Source organism: Gallus gallus, chromosome 1 (genome assembly GCF_016699485.2).
Source record: "Gallus gallus isolate bGalGal1 chromosome 1, bGalGal1.mat.broiler.GRCg7b, whole genome shotgun sequence".
Taxonomy (NCBI): Eukaryota; Metazoa; Chordata; class Aves; order Galliformes; family Phasianidae; genus Gallus; species Gallus gallus.
Window position 1 is genome coordinate 73,781,424 of NC_052532.1, and position 27,414 is coordinate 73,808,837.

Below are 27,414 nucleotides of genomic sequence, written 5' to 3' on the forward strand. Positions count from 1 at the left end.
GTTCCTTGGTATAAATGTTCTTCCCCTGTCTAAGAATTGTGTTTGAGTACCAGGTGAAATTATGATAGATCTTAGCAATTACATATAAGTCAGTATGTATACTGATGTCAGTGGCCTGTTACCCACAGTAGCAACTTGTGCCACTACTGACATGCGTACATTAACATGGACAAAAGGTACATGTTTATGACATTAAACTTGTCTTAATATTTCCAGGGAGTGTGCTCCTCTAGTGATGACTACAACTATCTAAATGTTGCAGACCCTATTGTAGACTCATCATTGAGAACGCTTCTAAATTTAGGTTAGATTAAAAATATAAACTCTAAGCCCCTACCTCTCTATGGTTTTGTTTCTTACCATCTGTATGGCAAAAGAAGGCAATGACACTGCCTATGAATAGAACAGAGGAACTGCAGAGCAACGGCACATAATAAAGAAGAAAAATTGACTCATCCAAAATTGACCCTTCCAGCATCCAGTGACAGCTCAGGAAAAGTGCTATCTCTACCCAGAGAGATGCCACTTCCTCAGCTGCTAACCCTTAAATGACCGCAAGGAGAGGTACATCCAGGCTTCACCCTTTCCTGTCACTCAGGTGCATTGCTTGCACCTGAGCTCCCTGAGTTTTCCTTAAGATTTCCTTCTTGAGGAATGTCCAGCCTTTCTGGATGCTTCTGCCCTTAAGGATTTCTGCCCTTAAGGACTATCTCCCAAGGGATTTTAGAGTAAAATGCAGAATGGCCAACAAACAAGATAAGCTAGAAGCCATTATACAGCAAGAAAGCTATGACATGGTTGCCATCACCAAAACACAGTAGGATTATCATGACTGGAGTGCTGCAGTAGATGGCTATAAGCTCATCAAAAGTGATAGATAAGGAAGGAGAGGCAATGAGGTGACTCTCTATATTAGGTAGTGTCTCAATATTGTAGAGCTCAGTGCTGGGAATGATAAGATCAAGTCCTTATGGATAAGGAATATGGCAAAAGCCAACAGGGCTGTTATCGTGGTGGGAGTCTATCATAGACTGCTCAACCAGGATGAAGAGGCAGATGAAGCATTCTACAAGCAGCTGGTGGAAATCTCACAATTACTAGCCCTTGTTCTTTTGAGGGACTTCAACTTACCAGACATTTGCTGGAAATACAATACAGTAGAGAGAAAACAGCCTAGGAGGTTCCTGGAGTGTGGTTCCTGGTTCCTGGAGATATCTCTCCTGGTTCCTGGAGATATTATCTCCTGTTTCCTGGAGATAACTTCCTAACAGCTGGTAAGAGAGCCTACTGGGAAGGTGTCCTGCTAGACCTGCTGCTTGTAAACAGAGAAGGACTGGTGGGAGATGTGGTTGAAAGCCATCTTGGGCATTGTGACCATAAAATGACAGAGTTCTTGATTCTTGATTAAATCAGGAAGGAAGTCAGCAAAACAGCTACCTTGGACTTCCAGAGGCCAGGCTATAGACTGTTTAAGACACTTTCTTGCTTTATAATGGCTTCTAGCTTATCTTGTTTGTTGCTCATTCTGCATGAATTAATGTAGATGCACTTCAACTGGGCTACTGGTCTCACTCCTAATCCTGGCACGCTGTGCTCAGGCTAATCTCTAGCAAGCCTAATTTTGTCCCCTTCCCCCTTCCAACCTAGTTGAAAACCTTTTCAGTGAGCCCCACCAACTCCAGGGCTAGAATCCTTTTCCCTCTTTGAGGAAAATCCTTCATATTCAAGCCCCCACGTACAGGAAAATAATGTTTATAGTTTTTCTGGTAAGAAACCAGGACACTTTGTTGACAGCTTTGAAAGAGCTAGTCTAGATTTATCCTAGGTCTAACTCCAAGTTGGAGTTATTTGGTTTGGATTTACAGACAAAATCTTAATTCAAATCCTCCTGGCTTGTGCTAAGGATAACACCATTAAGCATTAAAGAACATGATCTGAAAAAGAATGCAGTGGTTTATTTTAGCTGATAAGGAACATGCATGTGTCAGATGAGGAATTTTGTGTCTCAGTTCCCTGTACATGCTTACCTAGTTTACAGTATAAGAAACAGAAGAATTTCACCTTCCCCTATTTAGACAATAAATTGCTTACTGCAAAGCAGCAGTAGCTACCATTTGTAAGCAACTGAGATGTTCCTACACTCAAGGAAAGACAGGTCAAGAGCTGAGCTACAATAAGAACCCAAGTTTGTGTTAAACACCTGCAGACATCTGGTATTTGGTAATACAGAGCATACTTTTTTTTTTTTTTTTTTTTTTTTACTTAAGGAAATTTACCAAGGAAAAGGTGTAACTTGCTTAAAAATATCAAGAAACAAAACTCTTTCCTGATTTGACATGATCTGCATGTTGTTTTTTTCTCTACATGCAGATGTGCACACAAAAATAGTTAAAAGAAACACATTTTTTACCATCCAACTCTCTTCTTTCTTTCCTCCAAGAATATAACAACCTATTTTACAGAGTTCTCTGTTGTGTAATCAGAAAGTATTATCAGATATTGGTAAGTGAAAAAAATAAAAAAACAAGAAAGACATATAAATGAAAATAATTATTTACTAGAGAAAAGTCAGAATTTAGTTTGGTAGTCTTAACTTCTGAGTTTATAGAGATTCACATTGAAACTGGGATTTTTCAGAGAAAATGAAGGTCTTTCAAAAATCTCTGTCTGAGTGAAAATATAAGCCTTAAAAATATAGGATGAGCTTGCGAATTTTTAATTTATACAACTGAAAATATTACATAGACTTCTAAAGCACAAGAAAGTCCTAATTCAATTCTTTATCTCCAGAAAATGTCTCTTTTGGAGATGAACTGTAATTAAGTTTTTGAAATATCTTTCTTTTTATGCCTGCAAAGGTCTGAATGGTTGTCATTTCCCTCAGAATTTCTGAGAGCTCCCATAAGCAGCCATATTGTTAGTCTGAAATGTACAAAAATTGTAAGATATCTTTGTGAATGGCAACACTAGTATCCTAATTTACTAACTTTTATTTTTCAAGAAATATCAAAATGCATTTGGGAACAACACACTTCAAATGCCACAACATCATTATATTTTATAAATATTTAGAAACCAAACTAATTATTAAGGAATGTCAAAAAAGAGAAAGGCAGCAAAAAAAGAATCTGTCAAAATTCTCCTCTTCTCTGTTGGAAAAAAGTAGTGGCTTAGATGTGGTGGAGGCCCCATTCCTGAAGACGTTCAAGACCAGGCTGGGCCAGGCTCTGAGCAACCTGCTAGAGCCATGGATGTCCATGTTCATTACCAGGGAGTTGAACTAGATGATCTACAAAGGTCCCTACCAATTCTAAGGATTCTGTGATTCTTTGTAGACAATCAGCTGGCTTTAACCAGGGCCTTATTTAGTCACTGAAGTCATATACTCCAAAAAGTCCAGAATTTGTGCACTGAGATACCTATACCATTTCTGAGTTGCAGAAGGAATAGCAATGATGTGTTGCTTTGCAGAGATAGCATCCATTTTGTTAAATATGACAGTGTCTTTTTCTATACCAAGCATAATTCAAATACTAACTGCCTTTCATGCTATGTGAGATACCTTCAGGACAATACTCTATGTTCATCGATCTTGAGAGGAATTTTCTGTTTTTGTTGTTGTTTGCGTGTTTGTTTTCATTTTCAATACAAAAAAGAAAAAACAAAACAAACGTAACAGTTTCAATTATTACAAAGTATAAACCAAAACATAATTAACTGAGCAGACACTATATCATCACCATTATTCAGTATCACTGAGAATGAGTTATACTGCACAGTTTTTAATGCTTCAAATCCTGTAAAGTTTTATGCAGATGGGTAATTTTACAGTTTGCATATTTTTGGATGTTTTCCTGTTGATTTCACTGAGCCTGACAAGGAACTGCACTGTAAATACTCACATTTGAAAGAGTATGCTATACAACATATGCTGTCTTATCCTACTGCATTTATTATTATTATTATTTTATGTCACAAAAGGCAACAAAAATTCTAATGTCTAGTACTACTGCTGCAGAATGATGAATATTTTTGCTAGGAAGTCTTGGCTATAGATATAGTGAAATAGAGAAGGGTTGTCAACTGCACAGCTGTTCTCTTTTCCATTGATTTTTTCATTTTTTTAATGCTACAAAAAATCACCTAAGATCAGTAGCCAGGAGGGGAATTTGAATTCTTTATAATGCATTTTGTCATTTGACACACATTTTTGATAGCCTTCTCTATCATTTCTTGTTCAATTTCCTACTTTAGTCATTTTATATTCCTAGAGGTGGAAGAAAATGCTTACAAATTGAAATACAAAAAGATTAGGAAGACTGAAGAACAGATATGCTACCTGTAATTCTTTTTATTCACTTTATTTTGAAATAACTAATTTTCAAGTTGACTGTATCCCTTTAAATCAGAAAAAAAGACCACCCAGCTGAATTCATTCCACCCAGTGTGGTTGCTTCAAGCCTACCTGACTGTAAAGGAAAAACAGTTCTGTCAGTGTAATTCAGCAGTAGGATAAATGGAAACAAAAGAACCAGAGATGTCTTGCTGTCATTGAGCAAACCATCATTCAATCCAATTTATGCAGAGAGTCAATCTCTCACCAGATAAGGCAATTGGAAGAGTTGCTGGAAATTCATATTTACATATCCAATATGACATATAGAAGGCATTCTGATAATTGCTTGAAGCAGTGTTTTACAGATCTTGAATTTGACCAAACACTGAACCTCAACAACAGAAAAAGTCATTGAATCAGCAGACCAGGGCAATGTGCTCATGAATCTCAGGAAAGAATGCAGCCAGTGACTGATTAGAGATGTTGCCCAGAAAGCTGACTTCTCTTGATGCAAAGTCATCTGTCTGACACAGCCAACTGTGTAGCTGCTCATCCCTGACTTAAAAGAGCACAAATGCCTTCCTGTGCTAGCAAGACCAAGCTGAGTCTGGACTGAACACACGGTTCAGTCTAACGGAGTGCAAAAACAAAACAATGAACAAAAAGGACTTTGAAGAGAACACTGGGCTTGAACTGGCTGCAAACCACATTGCTTCCCAGTAACTGAGGATGCCTACCACCATGACAGTGAGCATGTTACAGAAACCCTTAATGAGAAACACATCCGTATTTTGATTTGGCTGTATCTTGTACATGTAATTTCTACTTGTGATTTAAGTACATTGCTGTAAAATTCTGCTGAATAAAATCCCATGTAACTTCATATAACTTCGGATAAGTAAATCCAGTATTATGTATGAAAACCTCTACATGTGGAATATCAAAAAGCACCTAGTTAGAGACAAATGAACTCTGATATTCAGTCTGATGTGCCGAGGGAGGTCCAGGACAGTGCAAGTTTCAGCTACCCCTTAGCTTGCACCCAATAGCTACTGGAAGGACAAAAGATATAAGTGCTCACTGTTTTCCCTGGAGTTACCATTGGAGCAAAGAAGCCACAGTTTCATATCCATAATGCAAGCATCCCATGTGGGCTCCTCACACTGAGCTCCAGGAGATGTGGTTGGTGTGTGCTCTTACCTTTTTCTTCCCATGACACATCTGTCTCCGAGGCCTCACATTTGTATCTAACATCAATTTCAACAGAAGCTGAACTTAGTATACCATACCTTTCAATTTATCTAAGAACAGGCTTTTATGTCAGCACTAAGAATTTTTATTTATCTGGATCTTAACATGAGATCATAACATCATCTTTCCCAGTTATTATGAGAAAAAAAAACACCACACAACATTTGTGGAGATGCTGGGATAACTTACAAAGACTCTTACAAAGATAAAATAAACAATGACAGTTTCCCACTACTGAAAAGAAAAAAGCCAAATGTTATAAGAGTTATAATTCTACATAAACAGAGAAAACTGTAGGATTGGGATTTATCTTTATGAGTATACTACCTACAGGAAATAAAATTAACTAATAACAATAAAATGACAGCCAACCTTAGCCACGTGAACTATTCAGCAGAGAAACCCATCAGAAAAAGGAGGAACAGAGGAAGGAAAATATCTGTCAGCTGTTCTTCACACACCATTCAAGCAAGCCAGACTAGGGATAGGTGAAACTACAATGAGGCTTTAGAAGTGAATGGTCTAGAACTATTCCAAAGAGGATTCTTAAACTACTGAAACATGGCAGTTCAGTGTGTGTCATCTATTTAATTCCCAGTGAAAGCTAGTCTAAGGAAGCCAGGTGATTCAAGGTGTAAGTAATAAGTTACTGAAAATGTTTCCCATCATCTGATTCAGTAGTAGCCAAAGTTACTGTCATATAGGTGTTGGACTTGGCTCATTTCCCACTAGATAGACACAAAGGAACAGGTCTAAGGACACATAAAACTTCAGTTCCTCTGGAGCGATTAGAAATATTTGAATGCAGGATTTCCAAACACGTCCCAAACAACAGACGGTCGTACACCCATTCCACTGTCATTTCCTGCCACTGTCCAGAGCTGCGAATCCAAAAGCTGAGCTGCTCGAGCTCCCCACCCTGACTAGCAACTCTGGTCCCGACCACAATCTCACGAGCCCTATTGCGAAACTGTCACACCAGTGGTGAGCGGACAGAGCGCTGCGCTAAGCTCACACACGCCACTAGCCCCAGTATTACACCTCCTCAGAGAGGAGGGTTTCTACGCACGCGCTAGCGCTGCGTTTGATCCTGTGCGTACGTCGTCTGGCGCAGGGAGTTGTGGGTCAGGCAAGATGGCGGTTGTTGCTCGGTTGTCTTCTCGCGGCCTTTTGCTGCCAAGGACAGGTGAGTGTGACTGCCGCCTGAAAACGGTGCCGGCCGCTGGGCTGCCCTTCTACTCTCTCTTCTACTGCTCAGGCTGCGACAGGGCTGGGGATGTCTGTCAGTTCCGCAGCGCTTTGTGGGTGCGCTGCGCGTTGCCGTGCCGGCCCCAGACTGTCGACCACCGTGTTCTTACTACGACGTTCCCCGAGGAGGAATGAGGGAGCGAGCTTGCTTGGCCCTAGCGGTGTTCGTGATAGGGGCGACTGGATTTCTGCTTCCTCTCGTCGTGACGCTATGTTCTGAAGCCCCGAGGTCTGCAGGGGATCGGCTAGGGCACTAGCTGTTGACGTAGCTGTGCAGTAGGTTTATTCTTTACTGCAACTGCCAGCAAATAGGATGCTTGTATGGGGGTCTTTGGTACCAAAATAGAACAAATTACAATTACATGGGTTTACTATGTATGCCCCTGTAGTAAAAAGTGGGAAAAAGCAAACGGAATTAGTTGGGTGATAGAAGTTTAGGAGCTTAATGCACTTCTAATTGCAGCAGTGTGTCTTTTTAGGAGAGATATGGTTGTGGTTTAGTATCAGTATTTTAACTCAAATTGGGCTTCATAAACTGCTTGAGATACGGACTGTAAAAATAGGCAGGAATCCTAGTGACAGATGTATTCTGGTTAGTGATGAAAGTGTAATCCTACAATTCTGGGGAGGGATCCCTGGGCAAGTCTGAGCTACGCATGAGTGTAGATCGGAAAGCTTTAAGTAGTGCTGTTTAGTCTGGGAATATTAACATGGGTTATGAAAGCTATATGAAGCACTTAAGTTGTGTTGTCCTGCGTTTTGATTGGGCTGCACACTGTACGGAAGGTCCTTTACTGATTGTAAATCTAGTGTGTAAGTCTAGTCTAGCTTGCTGTGTTTGAATCTCATACATATCCTTAAAAGTCAACCTTTTATTTTCATTTTTACTTCTTTTTTTAAAAATGTTTCAATAATTGAGCATGTGACCATAGGTAGTGATAAATTGTTACAATTTTCACATTATTATAGAATAAGAGAAGGTGTACACCACTGAAGAACTTTCAGTGTAAGACAAGTAACAGGTGCGGTATGTACACAGGTGGGGGAAAACATGATAATAATTGAATGTTTTTTTATTAAGGTAATTTTTGCAAAAATAACAGCAAAGAAACCATAAGTAGTTAGAATATGCTTCTAGAAATTTTTCAGATTGACTTTTTTGTTCTTAAATGGATTGATCTCTTAAATAATAGTGTATTTAAAATGTGCTTACATTGGACTAAAATTTTGTTTCTTTTACATTTTACATTGTGAGGTCTGAAACGTTCTTAGTGAAGAGTAACAAGGACAGTGTTTGTTAGTTTTGTAAGTAGGATATTGTTTATTACTTTTTTTTTTTTTTTACAAGCTGTTGGAAAGAGAAGTGTGTGTGGACAAAGTGATGAGAAAGACAATTAGTCATCAAGTTTTCCTTTACCATCTTGGCATGCTTCACAGCGTTTTGATATAATTGAAGGAATCCAGCTCTCTTTAAAGAACTCAGTCATATTTTTTCTATGGGCTTGCTTCTCCTAGAATTAAGTTAAATAACAAAAAATAGTTGTTAGAACACTGCAAGAATGAAGGCAACAAGTTCATCCAGCTGTCTGCCTCTGTATTATCTTTTACACTTGCACTTGTGCTTAGCTGGTCTTCACATTCTAGGCACCCATTACATTGCTATGGGCTTAATTCTGTACAGAGAATCCTGTAGGCAGTCCTACTTACATATGCAAGTTTACTTTGTTGTTTTTTAAAAAGAATAAAGAAATAAAAAAGCAAGCTCCCTCCCGAAGTATTTTGAGCATAAAAATTTGAAATTTTGGACTGATTGTTTTTGCGAAACCAGAAAAACTGCATAATGTAATACTTTCAGAAGTTAGTGAGACAAGATTTTATGAAGCTTTTTTTTTTTTATGAAGGTACTCATATAAGATATATGTAGGTTGTATATTTGTATAATTTGTGTCAGATAACTTTGCAACAATAGCACAATAATGTCTTTAAGATAAGCACAAACTGGAACACAGGAAGCTCTATCTGAACACAAGGAAAAACTACTTTGAGGGTGACAGAGCTCTGGAACAAGCCTGGACAGAGTGTGGGGTCTCCTCTGCTAATGCTGAAAACCTGGTTGGGTGCTTTCTGAGCCTTCTGAAAAGAACCTGCTTTAGTGGAGGGAGAGGAGAGTGAACTAGATGATCTCTACAGGTCCCTTCCAACCCCTATGATTCTGTGACTGCCTTCCCTGTAAATTCTCTTGAGAAGAACACAGAGATGTTGATGGGAAAGAAAGTATGAAGATAATCTGAGAATATGGCTATGATGAATTAGCATATGCCTTAGAATTCAGATTTAGATGTTTTGAAGTTTAATATGAACCTACTGCATTACTTGAGAAAACCAATGTGCTGTTTTGAGTCCACATGTATGTCTTTGATTACTGTTTCTTTAAGTGGGTGTCAGACTGCCTTTGTCCTGAAGTTGAAACTGTGGTATCTTGATTTTTCTAATTTGTAGGATATGAACAGAGGAGAGAGACAAACTTTTGGGCACAGTTGTGCCTTCAGGCACTGAGATCTTTGTGGATTCTCTAGTTCAAATCAGATAACATAAATAACTTATCTACAAGTGTACCTTTTCCTTTTTATCTCTTAATGTTGTGCTTGCAGCATTCATGCTGCTGTCTAACTGGCAATACCTAGCTGTTATTGGACAAAATAAGCTCCTTCTGTGTATAAGTGGATTTTTTTTTTTAATCTCCTAATTCATATCATTCTAATGTGCATTAGGAACAATTGTCTTGTTGTTTTTTTCAATAGTTCTTGTTACTTAGCCTTATGTTGGGAAGATTAAATTTGTTTATCTAAAAAATACCTTATAGGCATGATATTTTAGAAGTTGGAAGGTCATTTACTGGTTTTCTTCATATTTTTCAATGATAGCTGCTATAGTCTGGTCTTGTTAACAGTAGGATGTCTGTAGTGTGTTTATGTACTCTACATTTCATCTGCTCCTTTATTTTTATGACCATAGACACGTAGTAGCATTAAACTCTTTTAATTAAAGTCTCTTACAAGCAGAGTTTTTTTTCTTTTTGACTAACTTAATTGCAATGGACATGTTTCTCTTCAAACTTCCTCTTGAAGCTTGTCAATTTACATCAATATCCAAGTGATTTCTGGTTTCTGTGGCTTTCAACTTTCCATAGCTTGTTGGAAAAAACAACAACAACAACAAAACGGCTTTGAGTCAATGCTCTTTGCGTTGTGGATCTGGCTCATTGCATCTGTCATTTCCCTGTACTCCAGAGCTGTGATGTAGGAGGACTGTTCTCTCTTCTAACATGACTTCGCTGTATTTGGACTGAAGTAAAAAGTCGGGTTAACCACATCTAGAATTATTCTTATGTCTTTCTCATAATTCCTAGATCTGGGAGGGAGCATATTCAGGTGTGGCCTACGTGTACGTAGCATGTGTTTTTTATTTGCTTAACCTCTGCGTCTCACCTTATTCATCAAATACTTATGATAGCCAGTTAAGTTTTAATTTCTGTTTAGGAGCCAATAGATTTAGACTGCTGATTCTTTGTTTTAGTTTGATCTTTTTTTATCGGCATCTCCCTCAAGATTCTCTGACTTATCCAGATGTCTCTGAAATATCCTGACATGGGAGATCTATCTAACAGAGGCTAAAAAAATAACTCTGTAATGAAGAAAACAGGAAAACAAAAAAACTTTGGGTTGACACTGATAACTTTCAGGTTGTCTTACATGCTCTCCCATTTTGTGTTGTAGGCTCTGGCATTTCTGCGTTATCCACAGTGCCGTCTGTGTTGCAGCAGCACCACCAAGTTCATCATGCGGTGATCCCTCATGGGAGAACCGGACGATCCTCTGTTAGTGGCATTGTGGCCACTGTCTTTGGAGCTACAGGTTTCCTGGGGCGTTACGTTGTCAATCGTTTAGGTAATGCTCTTCAAAAATACCAATTCATAGTTCAAGTGCTTAACCAAATGCCAGTTTTTCTTCAGGTTACGGAACAATTTAGAAGTCTGTAGCACTTTGGGTCTTAAAAATGCAACAATGCTGAGATGTGATTCCTTTGTACTATTTGGTCTGGTAAATTGCCAAGATATGGCAATTAGTGAAAACTGTTTTAAGCTAGGAAATTCAGAAACATGAAGACTGTTGTAGTCATTAAGGTCAATCAGTTTCCTTCTGTCAATGGTTTACAGACTGGTTCAGCCCAGTTCCGTGACTGGTGGGGCAGGGGAGCCCACACCTCGGTAAAGAGTGGAAAGGGTAGAGAGATGGGCCTAACAACAGCAATGATCTGAGGAGAAACAAAACTAATTTACTAAATAAGATATTGGAATACAAGATAACACACTATAATACAATGTAATATGATGTAATTAGAATTGAAACTAATAAATAAAATGAGAGAGAGTGTCCAAAAACTGAAGGCCTTACTCTAATGCTGAAGCAAGATGTCTAGCTGGGCTGAGCAGAAGAGAAAAGAGGAAGATCAAGTGATCTACAAATGGTTTTTCATTTTTCCCTCTGAGTGGAAATTGTAATAGAACATCAGTCCTCTGGGAGATGTAGTTATTCTCTTCTGGGACATGTACCTGGAACTGGAGCATTAACTCTTTAACTCCCAGTGCACTACATGATGTTATGATGTGGAATACCGATAACTCAAAATCATAAAACCATGACATTGTCACATACTGTTTTTCCAGTATGTGAAATGCAGCTCTGAGAAAACTTATAGTCTGTATATGATTCTTTTGGTTTTAGCACTATTAGGAAATTACAGTTAAAATTTCCAGGAATTTGTTTGGAATTCTTTAGAATTTTTTTGAATTTGAGCTTTGGGAAGTAACTCTTCTGCTTTTTTTCTTTCTTCTCTCTACACCTTTTAAAAATGCAGATGTCCTTCAATGTGGCACATTTCTATATGTCATAGTATATTTATAGCATACACTGTGTTTTTGTTTTTTGTTTTACAAGCTTATTAGGTTATTTATTCATTTAAGTATCTACTAGCTTAAGAATTGAAATAATGTTTTAAAATCAAAAAATTGATTCTTTGCTACCCTTGGCTTTGCTGATAACTGCTCAGGATGGTTATGTTGTGCTTCAATGCCAGGGGAAAAAAAAATGCTATGCATTCCTAGTTTTATGTATTTAGGCATGTAGTAGCTTAAGATAAATGATTTTTTTTAATGCTTAGGTCGCATTGGATCTCAAGTAATCATACCTTATCGCTGTGATCAGTATGACCTCATGTATCTGCGACCAATGGGTGACCTGGGGCAACTTCTCTTCTTAGTAAGTCTTCTACTTTGGCTTCAGATCAAATATAATACCACTGCTATACAAGGTGGTCTGTTAATCATTCTCAAACTCAGAACTCCAGCAATTGCTTAGCCTCAAAATGGAAATGGTGTGAAAGTTTTCTTTGATTATGCCTGTTTACACACTATCTTATCTCTTTCCCATCTGATTTTCTGGTTACAGGAGTGGGACTGTAAGGACAAAGATTCTACCCGAAGAGCTGTGGAGCACAGCAATGTGGTCATTAATCTTGTTGGAAAGGAATGGGAAACAAAGTAATAACCTTTTTTTTTTCATTTTTTTCTTTATGTGCATAGATTTGCTACAAGTATTGATTTTATTGCCACTTCTTTACAGCATGTACAGTATGTAGTGATGCTGACATTATTTTTGCCATCTATGGAAAAGGTGTAACTGAAATCTTGTATATACGTTTCTTTCAATTTAGATGTTTAACTAGATTCTGCTCCTGAGAATTTTTTTCTTTAATTTTCACTCTTGAGAATTAGTTTTTTTCTTTTAATTTTCACTTTCGTTCCATTAATGGATAAATTTACTGCTTTCGTGATGTTCCATAAGTGCCTTTCTATATCTGACAGGTTTGCAAGTTTCTGTGGGCTCCTTTATCTTCTTACAAAAGTGGGCTTTTATCCTGACACTTCGGGGTGATGATTGATTGTAATCTACTATAGTAGGCTGTGATCAAGATTTTCCTGTTCTCTAGGAAATGTTTATTTTATTTAAAACCTTGTTACGGCAGAACTGTCAAATACAAAAACTAACGGTGTTATTTGCCTTTGTATGTAATTTTGCTACCATGGCAGACACTGAAATGTTAGTCTCAATTTCATGGATGTTTACAAGCCTAAAGTCTCTATTGCACTTGTTTTCTCGTGAACAGTCGTTTGATCATTATGTCAAGTTCTGCAGTTATTTTTCCTAAAATGGTATATCTCTTGGTGAGCACCTTTTTCAGCTGTTTCTTATCTAGTCAAGTATCATACATAACTTCTCAGAGAGCCTTTGATACTACATTCAGACTTGTAAGGTGTCGTCTTTTTCTGATAATCTCTTATCTCCTTATCCCAATGTTGGAGTCTGTAACAGTTTAGTTGAGGAAAACCCATCCAATCTAACTTAACTGAGGCTTTGTATATCTGACAGTGTTTTTGGGCTGCATCAAAAGAAGTGTGGACAGCAGGTCTAGGGAGGTGATTCTGCTCCTCTGTGCTGATGAGGTGTCACTGTGTTCAGGTGTGTAGTTCTCAGTACAGGAGAGGGATAGAAATGTTGGAGCACATCCAGAAGAGGGCCGTGAAAATGATCTGAGGGATGAAACACCTCCTCTCTGAGGACATGTTGAGAGAGCTGGGTCTCTTCAGGTTGGAGAAGAGAAGGCTCTGGGGAGGCTGGATGGCAGCCTTCTGGTATTTAAAGGGAGTCTATAAGAAAGAAGGGGACAGACTTTTCAGCAAGGTCTTTTGCAGTAAGAGGAAGGAAAATGGTTTCAGACTAGAAGAGGGGAAATTTAGACTGGATGTAAGGTTTTTTTTTTTTTTTTTTTTGTTAAGGTAGTGAAGCACTGGAACAGGTTGCCCAGAGAGGTGATGAATGCACCATCCTTGGACAGATTGAAGGTCAGACTAAGCCAGGCTCTGAGTGAGCTTATATAGCTGTAGGGTATCCCTGTTCATTGCAGGGGTGTTGGGGTGTTGGGCTAGATGACCTTCATAGGTCCCTTTCAACACAAACAAATCAGTAATTCTGTGTTTTTAATTCCTTTTATATCATCTTCTGACCGTGCGATATAGGTGAAAAACATACGAAACTAACCTTTCAGTACTATTATGTGTTGTTAATCAGTTATGAACATAAAAGTTTATATTGCTGTTAGAACAGAAGTAATGTCTTCATTTGGGAGTGAAGGAAAACGTTTGTAACACTGACTGAAGAACAATATAATCTCTGTTTATCTTTTATCTGCAGTTCCTCCTTCAAAATTTGTGAACTCATGTTAAAAGTGTGATTTATGTAAGGAAAGGTTCTTTTTTTAGTGAAAGTAAGTGAGGCAACAGCAGAAAGTTTAATTCTAGTAAAAATAAACAAGTAGAACAAATCTTGTCGCTCTGTTCACTTTCAGCAGCATCAAAGGTAGAGGATTCTTATTACACCTTCTACACTTCTAGGTTTTCCAGAATTTGCTATTGAACTGCTTAGAAGTCCTAATGTATTTTTATCTACCATGTTGATAGCAGTGGTGATGCTGGAACCCTACTATGAAATTGTGTGGCCTATTAAACATGAGGTCAGATTAACCATCATAATCATCCTAAAGTCTGTGAGAAACATAAGCAGGAAAAAAAAAAAAACCCTATGACTAGAAGTGGAGGTCAGAAAAGGAAAAAAGTAGTAAAGCCTGCCATTAAAGGTGTTCCTCCTTGCTTAGTGTTAGTATGCAGGCTGGTCTGTGTATACTGTGTTGTTTCAAAACTCCATAGTTAGGGGAGAGATGTTGTTTATTCTGGCATGTTTCTAGAATCTAGAGAGATGGGCCTAAAAACAAAACAACGGCAACGATCTGTGGAGAAACAAACTAATTTGCTAAATAAGGTATCAGAATGCAAGATAACACACTATAATACAATATGATACAGTGTAATTAGAATTGGAGCTAATAAACAAAATGAGAGCTAGTGTCTGAAAACCGAAGACCTTACTCTAATGCTGAGACAGACATCTAGTCGGGCCAACCAGAGGAGAAAAGAGGAGGCGCTGCCTGATGTATGAACTGTTTCACCTTTCCCTCTGAACGGAAAACAGAAACAGAACAATACAAAGTCCTCTGGGGTATGTAATATATAGTTCTTCCCTTCTGAGACAGGTATCCGGAGCTGGAGCGTTAACTCTAACTCCGGTGTACTACATGAAGTTATGATGTGGAATACTGTTAACAAAACCCATAAAACCATAACAGGGTAGGAAGGCAAATTTTATGAGCTTCATGAAGACCTATTGCCGGGTCCTGTGCTTTTCTCACAACAGCCCCATGCAATCCTACAGTCTTGGGGCTGCGTGGTGGAGAAGGATCTGGGGGTGTTAGTTGACAGCCAGCAGAACATGAGTCAGCAGTACATCCAGGTGACCAAGGAGGCCAATAACATCCTGGCTTGTACCTGAAATGACATAGCAGGACCAGGGCAGTGATAGTCTCTTGGTACGTGGCAATGAGGCCACTGTATTTGTTTTGCGTCCCTCACCATGAGAAAGGTGTTGAGGCCCTCAAGCACATGCAAAGAAGGGAACAAAGCTGGTGAAGTATCTGGAACACAAGTTATTTCTTCTCAGAAGGAGTGGTTGGAAGAGGCTGCCCAGAATGAGTCCCCATCTCTGGAGCTGTTCAGGAAGCATGTAAATGTGGCACTGAGTGGCATAGTTTAGTGGGCATGGTGGTGATAGGTTAATGGCGGGACTGGATGATCTTAGTGGTCTTTTCTATCCTTAATAATTCTGTGATTCTGTTATTCATTCTGATTTAAATCAGAATCTTTTTTTCATCTTGCCAGATGAAAAAGCAGGGTAGTACTACTGCTATAGTTGAGGCTCTCTGTTTTGTTTCCTTGTCTCATGTACACGTTATGTGAAGAATTTCTCACAAAGTGAAACTTTCTAACAAAGTGTATAAAGATAGAATTTTGAAATATATTCAGGTAATATGTGATGATTGCTACTGGTTAGTAGGCAATCAGTTGTACTGTCGGTTGCTCTTAAATTAAAATTTGTTTTTGCTTTGTTTTAGAAACTTCAGTTTTGAAGATGAATTTGTAAATATTCCTAAAAGTATTGCCCAGATAACTAGAGAGGCTGGTGTGGAAACACTCATTCATATCTCTCACCTGAATGCTAGCATGAAGAGTCCTTCCAAATACCTGAGGAGTAAAGTAAGTCTAGAATCCTTTTGAATGCTGTATGGGAACTGTTGAGCCTGAACCTCTGACTGATCACCTGAGGCAAGCACTGAGACAGCCACAGGAGCACAGGTGATGGCAATTCACCTGTGTGACTGGAAGGAGTGGAGCCTGGCTGCACCTCTCCTAGACCCCATTTAAGGGCTGACTGCCACTGAGGAAGGATCTCTTTCTGGAGAAGAAAGAGAAGAACTCCTTTTGGAGTTTTTTTTCTACAAGCCTAAAACACGGGTGATCAATTTTTGATTATCCCTTTCTAACGTGTTAGTCTTTCTAGGTGTATGTTCTGTAGATACCAGCCTAACCACGCCACTATGTATATTTGGTTATACAAATGTATTTTCTGATGTCCTACTTTTGTGGTTTTTTCTTTCCAACTAAGTGTCTTTGAAAGAAAACAGCATGTGAATTTACTCTGTCAGATTGGATATTAGAAAAAAATTATTAGAAAGAGAGGTAAGGCATTGGAACAGGCTGCTGAGGGAAGTGTTGGAGTCACTGTCCCTGGAGGTTTTCAGGAATGGGGTAGATGTGGAGTTTAGGGACATGGTTTGGTGGGCATGGTGGTGATAGGTCAATGTTTATTGGTCTTTTCCAGACTTTATGATTCTATGGCATATTTTCTCTAGCTGAGGAATTTTTGTGTTACTGTGCTTGTTGGGGCTAGAAATCTTCCTAAGTACTTAATGTGCTTTGAAGGGAAATAGTTTTCAGAAATCAAACATCTATCTCTTTCTTCTGTACTTGAGTATTTTTGCATCTACAATTACTGTTGTTAAGAAATAGTTTTCTGATGGTTTAGAGTCTGATATCAAGGTTAACATCAAAGGCTGAAATGACTTAGCAAATGCAGGTAAGTAGATGGTATCAAAATTGATCCAACAAAAACAGTTTAGCATCACCATTACAGGCCCTTGTACTGAAATTGTTACCTATTCTTGCACAAAATGTAAAAGTCTGTTTTTGACCTCCTATTTTTTTTCCTTATTAGGAGGTATAGTTTTCTGCTATTACTTTTGTCTTTTTTTATGTAGCTGTTGTCCTGTCCCAATTTCAGCTATTTTTGTTTTGTTCTGTCCTGCCTGTGGGACTCTGTTGCCTATTGTAATAGAATTCTTGTTCTAAAACTGGGCTTAAATTTTTGTAGCTCTCTGTGTAATGGCTCTATAGGATATTTGGTCCTTACTATATTCACCAGAAATTTTTTTTCCATTGTATTTCAGTAGTGCTTTAGTGTTCTAACAGTATAGTAAGGGCCGATTGAACCTTCTGGTTTTTTTTTTTTTTCAAGTTCTCCTCTGATGCAAACTAGAGAGCTGCTTCCTTTTTGACCTTTGATGCTTTTGATGTGCATCCATTCACTATTGATATTGCATTGTAACTGAAATGGAATAAATTATCTATGTGTTTATGGGATTTTGGGAACAGTGTGTGAGACTTCTTTTAACAAAGCATCTCAAAGACAATAACTCTGATAACAATTGTTTGTGCTACTACGGATGCTATGTCCTTGAATGTTATAGTCAAGATGCAGTAAATTCTGAAAAGGTATATTTTTTTCATATATTCAGTATGGATCTAATTTATATGGTCATTTTAATTGATTGACAGGCTGTTGGAGAGAAAGCAGTAAGGGAAGAATTTCCAGATGCTGTAATTATGAAGCCTTCTGAGATGTTCGGGAGAGAGGACCGATTTCTCAATCATTATGCGAGTATGTATTCTTGAAATAATAAAGCTGTGTCTTGTTTGTGTACCTGTCTGTAGAGAACAGAGGGAAAAAGCAGTCTTCTCTTAACAAGTGGAGGTATATTTTTATCATAAGTGTACTGTGTTTCATTAAGAAAAGATGTGTGACAGAAAAATAATAAATTTTCATCTTGTGATGAAATGGTACATCCTGAATTCTTTCAAAGTCAAAATGAAACTTTGTTGATCAGTGTGTTTTACTACTGCCTTTTATTCAGATTGTTTTGAGCTAAGATCTGGTCATCCTAGCTGAAATTAACTTTTCAGTTTGGTAATGCTGGATAGTAAGGAAGACCTGGCCTGTTCTAGGCTCATATGGAAGCAAAAGTACTGACTCATATCACCAGTAAAGCTGCTAGACTGTATAGAGTAGAGGCTACTTCTCTTGCAAAGTTGAAGTACCTCTTAACCACTCTAGAGGAGCAATAAACATAGCCTTCCAGTAGTTGTTAAGAAAATTGAATGAGGGTGGTAATTCTCTCCAATTCTTTTTTAGGGTAATGCATATTGATTATTTGCCTACTGAAAGCATTTACAGATTTCTTGGTTTTTTTTCTCCATTAGACATGCGCTGGTTTGGTGGTGTGCCTCTTATTTCTTTGGGCAAAAAAACAGTGAAGCAACCAGTATACGTGAGTTTTCCTAAAACTAAGACAATTTCATATCCTGCTTCTTTTTCCCCTTTCTCTCTCCCTGTAAATCACTTCTTGAAGAGGAGATTGTGGATCTGCTCATGCATTCATGTTTTTTTGGTAATTATCTGTTTCTCACAGGTGGTTGATGTAGCAAAGGCAATTATTAATGCAGTTAAGGATCCTGATGCTAAAGGAAAAACATATGCCTTGGTTGGGTAGGTTACTTTTCTGATTCTAATTTACTGTAGTACTTCTTGGTGTTGTTTTTTTTTACATGCTGGACAGTACACGTAACTTCTTTCTCTGCACACACAGCTGCAATAAATTCCACCTCCTTTTTGGGAGGAAAGATTAGTCAAGCTTTTACTGTGAGTACTCTGAAAATCATACTTTAGGTCTTATTGCATTTAATGTTATGTATGTTATGCACACAAATAGTCTTTATAAATCATACCAAACAAAATAGCTTTGGTGAAAATGCTGCTAAAACTGTGTAAAAAAAAAAAATTACCTTGAATAGTCATTACTGAATCCCTTGATGTATTTATGTACCAAAGTTCTGTCAGAAGTCAGAGCAGGCCATTAGCAATAAGGAAAAATGATCTGGCAAATGCCGTGGGTCCATGTTTTAGTATGTAGTACTAGAATTAGTCTCCATCCAATACATATGGTGAAAGGTGCATCAGATTCTTGGGTGGGGAAAAAGAACAACAGTTGCTAGTAAGCCAAGTTAGAAATCGATACTGAACACCTATTTTTTTTCAATTGCTCACATATGTCTTCTGATGTTATATGCCTAAAATACGCTTGATATCTGGATTTTGCAAAAGGCTCTTCTAAGACTTTGTTTTTTCCATATTCATTCTGTGATACTGTTCCAGTGGCAGCTCATTATTCCTGTAGTGCAGAGATTATTTCAGGTTCATCTTTTACTCTCGTGATGTAACTTTGTTCAGGACTGCAAATGTTGTTGAAGATGTTGTCCAAGTAGTCAGGTTGAGTGTTGTCAGTGGTCAAGTATGTTGGTGTTCTGAAAAAGGCAGCGACTTTTCAACTTTTTTTTTAGGCTGAAGAACTTCTCAAAAACTAATGAAGTGTAGGAAACCTATTTCTTAAAAGGCTAACAGCAATGATAAGGTTAAGTAACTTGAAGTTGCTTTCAAATCACGGGGTCATGATCAAAGAGAATAAATATGTAGCTATCAGTAAAATGTAACCAATGCCAAAACACACAATGTGTGATGCATCCTTTGAGCGACTGTTTTATTTCTTGCGGGCAAACAAATATGGATCAATGCATATACAAAGCTGTCTGTCACAAAAGGAAGGAGGGACTTTTTAGCTTCACTACTGTCTCTGCAGAAGTAATTGCTGTAACAGCAGGAGAGATTGAGAACTTGAGAGCTACTTACTAAATAGAATAATATTTGCAGCAAGGGCAGTTGACTAAACTTTGAATGTATTCTTACAGTTTCAAAGTCTCATTTTTTGACAGTTTATAGAAGATGAGGAGTTCAACACCTATGTTTCAGAGGCAGAAATTCAAGCAAGGGTGCCAAGCTCTCACTGCAAGGAATAGTTTCAGGCACCTACCAGTGACTGAAAAAGTTTTGAAGAACTAATAGCCTAAATTGAAGACTCAAATTGGTACTGGAAAACTATAGGAACTCTACAACATAACCCTTGACTAAAGCTGCATGAGGCATTTTTCTTTTTTTTTTTTTTAAGGTGTTAACAGTTTGAATTTAAAATACTGATTTTTGTAATAGAACATTTTCCCCTCTACTATGTTCTTATGTTGACCGTGGCATTGTTTTTACTTCATCCACTTGTAAAATCGTCTGTCTTGGATGCTAACACTGTGAAGCTTGCTATATGCTAGTATTCTGGTTAAATTAATGATGCTTGAATGCAACTTTTTTCTTGGCAAAGTAGTATTGTTACTGTTCTGTTCATTCTGTTACAAAATATCAAACATTATTTGATTATTTTAACATTTAAGTATAGCTGTATTGTAAACCTGTATATGGTTTTTAACTCTCAGGGTGGAAGTAAAATTGACTTTTTATGTTATCTTTGTTGTATGGCAAACAGGCATACAGATTATAAGGTAAAGAGGTATAGGACCAGAGAGATTATCACGTTACAAAGGAGCAATGGAATAAAGAGCTTACCCGTGTCCTGTGCTCACAGAAGGGCTCCAAGAGGAGCGATCTCTAGATAGAGATCCTTCCTCCTTGGGAGTCAGCCCTTAAATGGGGTCTAGGAGGTCACTCAGGTGAAACTGTGTTCACCTGTGCCCCTGTGCTGACTCACCGCTCACCTCAGGTGGTCAATCAGAGGTTCAGGCAATGATTCAACAGTTCCCATACACTTTGTATACGTATGAGAATGTTGAAACATAGGGGCAAAATACTTGGTTTCTGATGGTACTCATGTAGTGTAACTTCATAAATGCCAAGGTGAAATCTAAACAAGAAAGCAATGGGAACTCCCAGTGGTATATGCTTCTCTTAAACTACTACACATGTGCAGGACATTGTCTGCTGCCTTACTTCCATTTTCATAGGGTGAATGCATTCTTTTGGGAAATTTATCTTGCTCTCAAAGAGAACAGAATGTTCTTAGTCACACAAACTTAAGTCAGTCAATTTCCTTGCAATCATTTGCTACCAGACATGCAAGGTTTCTTGTTAATAAATCTTTATTAGTTTTATTGTTTACTTCCTGGCTTCTTAACTTTCTTGTATTATGGAGTGTTAAGTGGGCTTCTGCAAATTTAGCCCTGTCCCAATGCTTAGTGGCTGATATTCAGAATTTGAGTCCGTCGTTATATGAAGGACAGAATATATTTTATATGTGCCTGCCTCCTGGTGATTAGCCTAGTAAAGACTGTGGACTACTTGCCTGTTACTGTCATTGGCAAAACAGACTTAACTTGGGGAAAACTAATTTATTGTCAATTAAAATAGATTGTGGTAGTGTGAAGTAAAGACAAAAACAAACAAACAAAAAAAACCTGTACTACCTTTCCTCTTCCATCTTTTCCCCAAGGCTTAGCTTCACTTTCAACTCTTATATTCCATTTGGTACGGCAGAGTAGGAATGGCAGATCAAGTCATTCCATAATTCCTTTTTGCCATTCCTTCCTCCTCACCTTTTTTTAATTTTTCTCTTCCATCACTGTGGTCTTCTCCATGGAGTGCAGAAGTTTCAGTGCCTGGAGCACTTCCTGCCCCTTCTCTGACCTCAGTGTTCCCTCTGCTGTTTATGACACCCTTTTTTTTTCCCCCTCACTCCTTGTACTGCACTGCATGAATTTTCCTTAAATATGTTTTCCCCGAGTACCTTGACTGATGCTTGACTGGTGGCCTCAGCTGTGACTGGATTTGGCTGTGTCTGGCATAAGGCAGCCTTTGAACTCTTCCCACAGAAGCCATCTGTGCATCCCCCCTGCTGCCAGTGCCTTGGCAGGGACATTCAACACAATGATAAAAACAATCTTGCAGTGTATAATATTACTCTCACTCCTAAGTTTTTCTTAACCTTTTCTTGACTTAATTCACCCATTTCAAAGTTTTCTTTGCTTTTGTGAGGAAAATGACAAGCTTGGCTAATAATTTAAATTGAAGAAAACAGGCCCTTGATTGGCTTAGGGTGACGGGGATGTTTTTCAGATTTTTGTCTCATGTTGCAAATATTTAAGAATACATAACTTACCCATAATGCTTGCTTTTTCTTTCAGACCTAATAGGTACCTGCTGTATGACATGATAGAATACATCTATGCAGTTGCTTTTCGAAAATTTTTTCCATATCCACTTCCACGTCCTCTCTATCAGTAAGTGGAATGCTTCAGTCACTAAGAACTTATCAAGCAGCATAGAAGCATAAGTACCTGTTGCATTATTTGTTTACTATTAGTACTGTTAATTGTTATTTATTGTTGTAGGATAGTGGGAAATAGCTTTGCATAAGTACTCGTTAGTTAATTTTGAGTCTTTTATCCAGCCACAGGCCTGCAGCTGATGAGCTAGTGGATAAAAAGTTAAGTTTTAATGAACTTAATTTAACTGTTTATTCCAAAGGTATTGAACGCCCTTGCTTTGGCTAAACCAAGAAATTAGTAGAAGGTCCTAAGTAGAGACAATCAGTAGCAAATTAAATGAAATTTAGTAGTATCACAGTGAAGATCTGCGTGTGCTACTGACATTTTTCTACAGCTGTACAAGGTAATGCTACTGTCAGCTCCTGACTTGATTTTCTACATCAGCCTTTTGTATTAATTTCAGCCAGTAACAGAGGTAAATTTTTAGCGAGTTGTTGGCCTCGTGATTTGAGCAGTATGGTTGTGAGCTTGCATCTTGTCTACAATGTGAGGAAAGTAGCATCATTTAAAAGATAATTCAAATAAGGAGATAGTAAAGGAAAGGTATAACATTATGTCAGTTCATTACAGTGGATGAGTTCTGAAGGCTCTATTTGCAAGTACTGAACAACTTCTGCAGCTGTATGTTTTGTTCCCTTTGGACACTGAAGGGAGAAACTGATCTGCAGAATCATGACTATTCACAAATAATGAATGAAAAAGTGCAGTGAAAGTCTGAGCCTGGGCTTAGTCCTGAAGGTATAGTCAGAAGAGCTACGTGAAATAGTAAATTCTGTTTCAGAAGATCACCCTTGGCTTGGTTGTGGTATGTTAATACTTGGGTACTCAATCTACTCCATTTTAGTACAACACTAACTAAAGAGCTAAAAATGTCACTGGTATTAGAACTCTTCTGCCATTCTACTAATAATTTCATAGCAAACAGTTAAAGTTATAAGAAACACAGCTGAGAACGTGCTCACTCCTTTAATTAATTTGTAGCTTTTAAGAACAGCATGCCAAGTATGAAATAATTTTACTAGTACTTGTTTTCTTCTTTGTATCTTGGTAATAACTATACTTTTTCAACACTTTCTGATTACAGTTTAATTGCAAGATTCTTTGAGATCAGTCCATTTGAACCATGGTTAACTCGAGACAAAGTAGACCGAGTAAGTGGAGGACAACCTTCAGTTTCTTCTTGGGATATTTCCTTTTGCATTTGTAACTTTTATTTCTAGCTTTGTGTTTAAGGGATGCTCAAATGTGTACACATCACATAGTATAGTATTTCGGTCAGTTCGCTGACTAAAATTTGGTTATGTAAAATTAATTTCAGTCTGTTTGAACAGTGAATGAGAACTTAAATTTTTTGGAGGTGTTTTTGTGTAACCTTCATTAAAAAAAAATGATTGAGTCCTGCAGCACAGCTGCTGCAGCTGCTGTTCTACAATCAGACCTGTTACAGAGCAGAGGGATACACTGTCAAATCAGTCCAGAGATTCCTCTGGTGTAGTTTTAGAATGGCTTATGAGAGAGAGACTGACTGGAATTTTTTCTATAAAAGTATTTTTAGGATGTAGTCTTTCTGTTATCATTGGTGGAAGAGGAATATTTAACATTCTTCACTAAATGTGTTTAAGAAAGTGGTAACAACTGTTGAGAGGGTTTTATAGCAAGAAGTAATGTGGTAGAGTGGCGAAAGGGCACAATATTCTAAGTGTTTAAAAATGGTAAAAACTACATACTTTGTTATCCTCTCCTTAGTCTTTCTGGTCCAACACATGCTATTTATAGGTAACTAGTCAGTTTTTCTGTATCGATCTGCATTAAAATCACTTTAACAACTGAAGCCGAACTGTACTGTATGCAGCCAGAATTCTTACTTATTATTTGAACACATAATGTTGAAACTTCATGTTTGTCCTTTAGTTTTCATAAAACTCATAATTCTCAGTATGTATGAGTGGAGGTGGACAAAAAAATTCAGTAGCCTATTTTAACCTTATTAGTACTATATTTCTAAAATTTTGGGACAGCCATGTATCTGGGAGAACTCGATTATATATGTAGAGATGCTTTCTGAATAGCCGTAAAGAATTGAATTCCATGTTTGCATGTATCTTTATATAAAATAAACTGCAGTTCCTTACTCTGTTTGGAAATGATTGTGAAAAGATATGGACAGTATGTATAATAAAGGAATTAAACTTGTTCATGTTATAGAGCAACACTTTTTTTTCCTACTTCCAAATAGCTGAAAATTCCCCCATGCTAGAGTTGGCATTGTAGTTCTCCTGACCACAGGATGTAAGCGTAGTACCTCCTGAAAGCTTCAGTTCTAACTGCTTTTATAGTTCATACTTAGGTTTCATAAAACAAACCTTTAGCAATTCACTGTAACTACTGCAGTTCAGTTATAGCATGAGTAGCATAAAAAGGAGTTTCTCCATGTATCTCCTGTGCTGGATTATTCTCCTGTTTTCCAGCTTTTCATCTTTAAGTGATATATACAAAATTAAATCTGACTGATTTAAAAGGCCTTTTGAGAAATAGCAATGTAAAAGAACCCAATATTGTAAGGTGCAAGTAATTTATGTTTTGAAAATAAGGTAACAAATATTTGTACTTGTATGGGAACTGCTGAGTCATGGCCTGAACCACTGGTTGAGCACCTGGGGAAAAGATCTGGTCAGCTCTGAGAGCACAGGCGAAGGCAATTTACCTGTGTGACCAGAAGGGGAATTAGACCTCATTTAAGGGCTGACTGCCACTGGGGAAGGATCTCTTTCTGGAGATCCCTCCTTGGTGAAGTTTTCCCCTGCAAACCTAGAATCTTCTGATACGGGTGAGCAATCTTCTTTCCTTCCTTTATTACACCTTTCTATCATGCTGATCCTTCTGTCAACACATTTCTGTTGTAATGCCTTTCCAATTGTATTGATCTGTCCAATTGCTACAGTACTGTAGAGAACCTTGTTCTAAAACATAAACAGAGAACAGCAACCTGTGAAAAGTACATACATGCTGAACTACTGTCTTTTGACCAAAACAGGATGTAAAAGCATACATGTACTGTAGTTATACGTACGCATATAGCCTAATTTTGTGGTTATAATTCTGTAATCTTCCCCGTATGTAGACCTGATGGAGAGAGAATGAAGAAACTTTCTGTGTGTCTCAGCTATTTAATACTGAATCTAAATCTGAAGTCAGATTTATTTTCTCTTTGCCAATGGTTCACAAGATCTGTATCTCCTATCTAGGTACATTGGGTACTTAATACCTCATGTATGTAGGTCACTCTGAAAGTAATGTCTCCTGTTTAGTTTCCATAGAAATACAACAGATACTAAGAGCACAATAATACTGTTTGGTAGAGCCACATCTCAGCTACCAAATACTGTTTTTTCAAAGTAGTCACAACCGTTAGCAATGTATTGTTGTCAGTGATGATCAAGAGCCTGTAGACTACTTTTGTAAAAGATCTGCACCAGTGGAGGTGACCCACTGTCACCACTACTGAAACATACCACCCACTGCTGTACTGTGCTAACATCCACTGATTAGTCTTCGTAAACATTCAGTAAACATCAGTGAATGTTGGTATGTGCCATTTTTCCTGTTTGGAGCAATTCATTGACACACCTTTCTTTCTTACACATTTCCATGTCAGACACTGTTTTATCAGAGCACCTCTCTGCAGCCGCCTGTCACATGGCAACAAAATGCAATGTAATGTTGGTGGGAAGGCTCAACCTCTACTGCCCTACCACCAACATCCACCTCTGATGCTGTAATAAAATAGGAGGCATTACTTTCAAAGCAGCCCTCGTAACACAAGATGTAGGAATGTATTGTATTGAAGGCTTTTTTTAGGGGAGCAGTCTTTCATCAGCAGCCTTGAAGCTGCATTTAAATCTTCAAAGAGCTGCCATTTGTAGAAGATGTTTTGAGACATACTTAAATGTTTCTAGTACCAGAGACTTATGCTAGTGCGTGTTCATGAATGTGACCTCAGGAGTAACTACATAAAACCTACATGAAACTTTTTTTTTTTGGTAGGTGAATAATTGCATTGAGTATGATGTTGTCTATTTTGTTAATTCTCGCATTTTTTTTTTTTAACCTCTTCTTTCTTTTCCTTTCTTTTCAAAGTTTCACGCGACAGACATGATATTGCCTGATCTCCCCGGTTTGGAGGATTTGGGTATTCAACCAACACCTCTAGAACAAAGAGCAATTGAAGTTCTTCGCCGTCACCGCAGATACCGCTGGTTGGATGCTGAGCTGGAGGAAGCAAAACCAGCGAAGACATATCCCATGTAACAGTTGCATAAATGTTTACTTAACACTTCTTAATCTGTCTCTATATGACCTAGCTTTTTGGAGAACTGTGTACATACTAAGTAAAATATTGTAATCGTGCAAACTGTCTTTTATCAGTGGTGTTGTCTTTTTAATTATGGGAAGCTGTAGCTGATCACAGTTCTTGACTTTAATAGAAAATGAAAGCAAACTTACATATTATTTGCTTAGTTGGTGAGCGTTAAAGTATTTTGATGACTGGGAGTGGGAGAGTAGGCTAATCACATTAGCTAGAAGAAGCTGAGGTTTGTATGGAAACTAGTTTTAAAAACCAGATTGAGAACAGGGATGAAATGAGTGACAAATAAACCTTGTATTTTCACCTCAAAGCTTTCTACTGTTTGCCTTTGTTGGAGGTGATGGTAGGAGGGGAGGAACAGGGACAAACTGGGCAAATAATGAAGGTATGAAAGGTAGGAGCCTAATGGTGGAGTAGAAATCTGAGGTGAAGATTAGAACTGAGTAAGTGAGGAAAACAGTAGGAAAAAGAATAGGTAGTCTGAAAAGAGTAAGAGGGTCAAGGTTTGAGAAAGCACAGAAGTTTCTTGATTAAATCATGATGTTCACTGGAGCCAAAGATCAGAATTTCAGTGTTTCTGTGTTGTTGCCAAACTACTGTGAAATTCTTGGGCGAAGTGTTTCTTTAATTTCAACAGCTTCCACCTTTTCC

General features: G+C 37.9%; 1 protein-coding gene across 1 annotated transcript; it reads left to right on the plus strand.

Annotated features, from left to right (window-relative positions):
- Positions 1–6,694: 6,694 nt before the first annotated feature.
- On the plus strand, positions 6,695–27,073 carry NDUFA9 (NADH:ubiquinone oxidoreductase subunit A9). The gene is made up of 11 exons (NM_001006281.2): positions 6,695–6,773; positions 10,612–10,782; positions 12,056–12,153; positions 12,343–12,434; positions 15,956–16,097; positions 17,736–17,838; positions 18,438–18,505; positions 18,647–18,723; positions 22,254–22,349; positions 23,482–23,548; positions 26,535–27,073. Exons 1-11 carry the CDS (start codon positions 6,722–6,724, stop codon positions 26,703–26,705), a joined length of 1,137 nt encoding a protein of 378 aa, NP_001006281.2. The 5' UTR covers positions 6,695–6,721; the 3' UTR covers positions 26,706–27,073.
- The last annotated feature ends 341 nt before the right edge of the window (positions 27,074–27,414 follow it).

Bases quoted from the DNA above. Each gene is read 5' to 3' on its own strand.
- NDUFA9 (NM_001006281.2), top strand. From the start codon at position 6,722: ATGGCGGTTGTTGCTCGGTTGTCTTCTCGCGGCCTTTTGCTGCCAAGG. The intron at 12,435-15,955 runs GTAATAACCTTT...GCTTTGTTTTAG, and splicing joins GGAAAGGAATGGGAAACAAA to AAACTTCAGTTTTGAAGATG. The intron at 16,098-17,735 runs GTAAGTCTAGAA...ATTGATTGACAG, and splicing joins CCAAATACCTGAGGAGTAAA to GCTGTTGGAGAGAAAGCAGT.